At 53.3% G+C, this 2,008-nt stretch overlaps 1 protein-coding gene across 1 annotated transcript; it reads left to right on the forward strand.

The window, feature by feature from the left end:
* LOC129339624 (olfactory receptor 4N2-like) lies at positions 1–1,441 on the forward strand. Its single transcript, XM_054994205.1, has 2 exons — positions 1–902; positions 1,405–1,441. Exons 1-2 carry the CDS (start codon positions 1–3, stop codon positions 1,439–1,441), a joined length of 939 nt encoding a protein of 312 aa, XP_054850180.1.
* Positions 1,442–2,008: the final 567 nt, after the last annotated feature.

Genomic DNA, 2,008 nt, shown 5'->3' on the forward strand with positions numbered 1-2,008 from the left:
ATGCAGCCAGGGAATCAGTCGGCGGTGAAGGAGTTTGTCCTGCTGGGCCTCTCCCAGGCCAGAGGGGTCCAGCTCTTCCTCTTTGTCCTGTTCCTTGTCTTCTACTCGCTGGTCCTGCCAGGAAATATCCTCATCATCCTGACCATCCGCAGTGACCCTCGCTTGGGCTCCCCCATGTACTTCTTCCTGGCCAACCTGGCCTTCCTGGATATCTGCTACTGCTCCGTCACCCCTCCCAAGATGCTGGCCGACTTCTTCTCCAGCCACAAGACCATCTCCTACAGAGGCTGCTTGGCCCAGCTCTTCTTCCTCCATTTGCTCGGGGGATCGGAGGTCTTCCTTCTCATCGCCATGGCCATCGATCGCTACGTGGCCATTTGCCACCCCTTGCATTACTCGAGAGTAGTGAGCAGACCAGTCTGCAGTGCCATGGTGGTGGGATCCTGGTTCTTGGGATTTGTGCACTCCATTATCCAGGTCATCTTGATTGTCCCGCTCCCTTTCTGTGGCCCCAACAAGCTGGACAATTTCTTCTGTGACATCACCCAGATGGTGAAATTGGCTTGCACGGACACCTACGTCCTGGAGTTCTTCATGTTTGTGAACAGTGGCCTTTCCATCCTAATCTGTTTTATCCTCCTCCTCATCTCCTATGGGATCCTGCTGGTCAAAGTGAGGACAGGCTCGAGCAAAGGGAAGAGCAAAGCTGCCTCCACTTGCATCACCCATATGATCATGGTGGTCGTCATGTTTGGTCCTGCCATCTACATCTACTGCCGTCCTTTCCAGGATTTCCCCTTTGACAAGGTCATGGCCGTATTCCATACCGTGGTCTTCCCCTTGATGAACCCCATGATCTACACTTTGAGGAATAAGGAGATCAAGCAAGCCATGAGGAGGCTGTTGAGCAAATGCAGACCTCTGGCTTGATGGGGCTTGTACATTTGAGGAAGCTGGACCTCTTCAGCAGAGAGATATCTTCTGCCTGTTGTGCTTTAGCCTCAAACTCTACCAGATGCCATCAGTGACCCTGAGGAAGAACACACCTTCCAAGCCTGGAAGCAAGAAGGGCTATGCACAGTACCACTGTGACCCTAGCATGGTCTGAGCACAATCATGCCCTTTCTTTACAGTTGCCAATTCTGGGTTGAGAAATTCATGGAGATTTGGGGGTGGAACTTGGGGAGGATGGAGGATAAGGAGAGGAGGGATGTCAGCTGGGAGGTGATGCCACAGAGTCCACGCTCAAAGGAACCATTCTCTCCAGGGTCATTGATCCAGAAGAGTTAGCCATGTAAGCCTGTAGTTGCAAAATAGTAAAGAGTCCAGTAGCACCTTTAAGACTAACCAACTTCATTGTAGCATAAGCACAGCTCTCTTCATCAGATGCTTTTGTCTCGAAAGCTTATCCTACTATATAATTCCCTTAGCGTGTGCCTGAATACTCACATTGATGCTGGTGCACCTGCGCGGGGTGCACATAAAAGCGTGCCGGGCAGGCCGCTTTCGGAGGGCACTGCCACCGCCCTGCAAGGCCCCTGGAGCTGCGGCACTCCGTTCTCCGATCCAAACCCCCATTGCCTCCCTCCCTGCCTTTCCTTTCCACACCCCACCTGGCTCTCAGCCCTCCCCACCTGGCTCTCAGCCCTCCCCAAAACCCCATTGCCTCCCTACCTGCCATTCCTCTCCACACCCCACCTGCCTCTCAGGCCTCTCCAAACCTCCATTGCCCCCCTACCTGCCATCACTCCCCAGACCCCTCCAGCTCTCGTCTCCCCAGACCCCCTCTTGCCCCCCACCTGCCAGCCCTTTCTAACCACACCCTCCCACCAGCCCTCCCCAGCCCCAGCTTTCTAGAGCCCGTTGTATTTATTTGCACAACAGGCTACAATAAAGTTGGTTAGTCTTAAAGGTGCTACTGGACTCTTTGCTATTTCTTTATATCCTGTGTCTCTTGCTTAGAAGCAGGAAGTAAAACAGGTATCCAGCTAGGGATGCCAAATGCCTG

This window comes from Eublepharis macularius, chromosome 12, assembly GCF_028583425.1.
Source record: "Eublepharis macularius isolate TG4126 chromosome 12, MPM_Emac_v1.0, whole genome shotgun sequence".
Taxonomy (NCBI): Eukaryota; Metazoa; Chordata; class Lepidosauria; order Squamata; family Eublepharidae; genus Eublepharis; species Eublepharis macularius.

What these genes read in the sequence shown, in the direction of transcription:
- LOC129339624 (XM_054994205.1), top strand. Translation starts at nt 1, where the DNA reads ATGCAGCCAGGGAATCAGTCGGCGGTGAAGGAGTTTGTCCTGCTGGGC. An exon ending in AAGCAAGCCATGAGGAGGCT is followed by an intron (nt 903 to 1,404) that starts GTTGAGCAAATG and finishes TTGTCTCGAAAG; the next exon opens with CTTATCCTACTATATAATTC.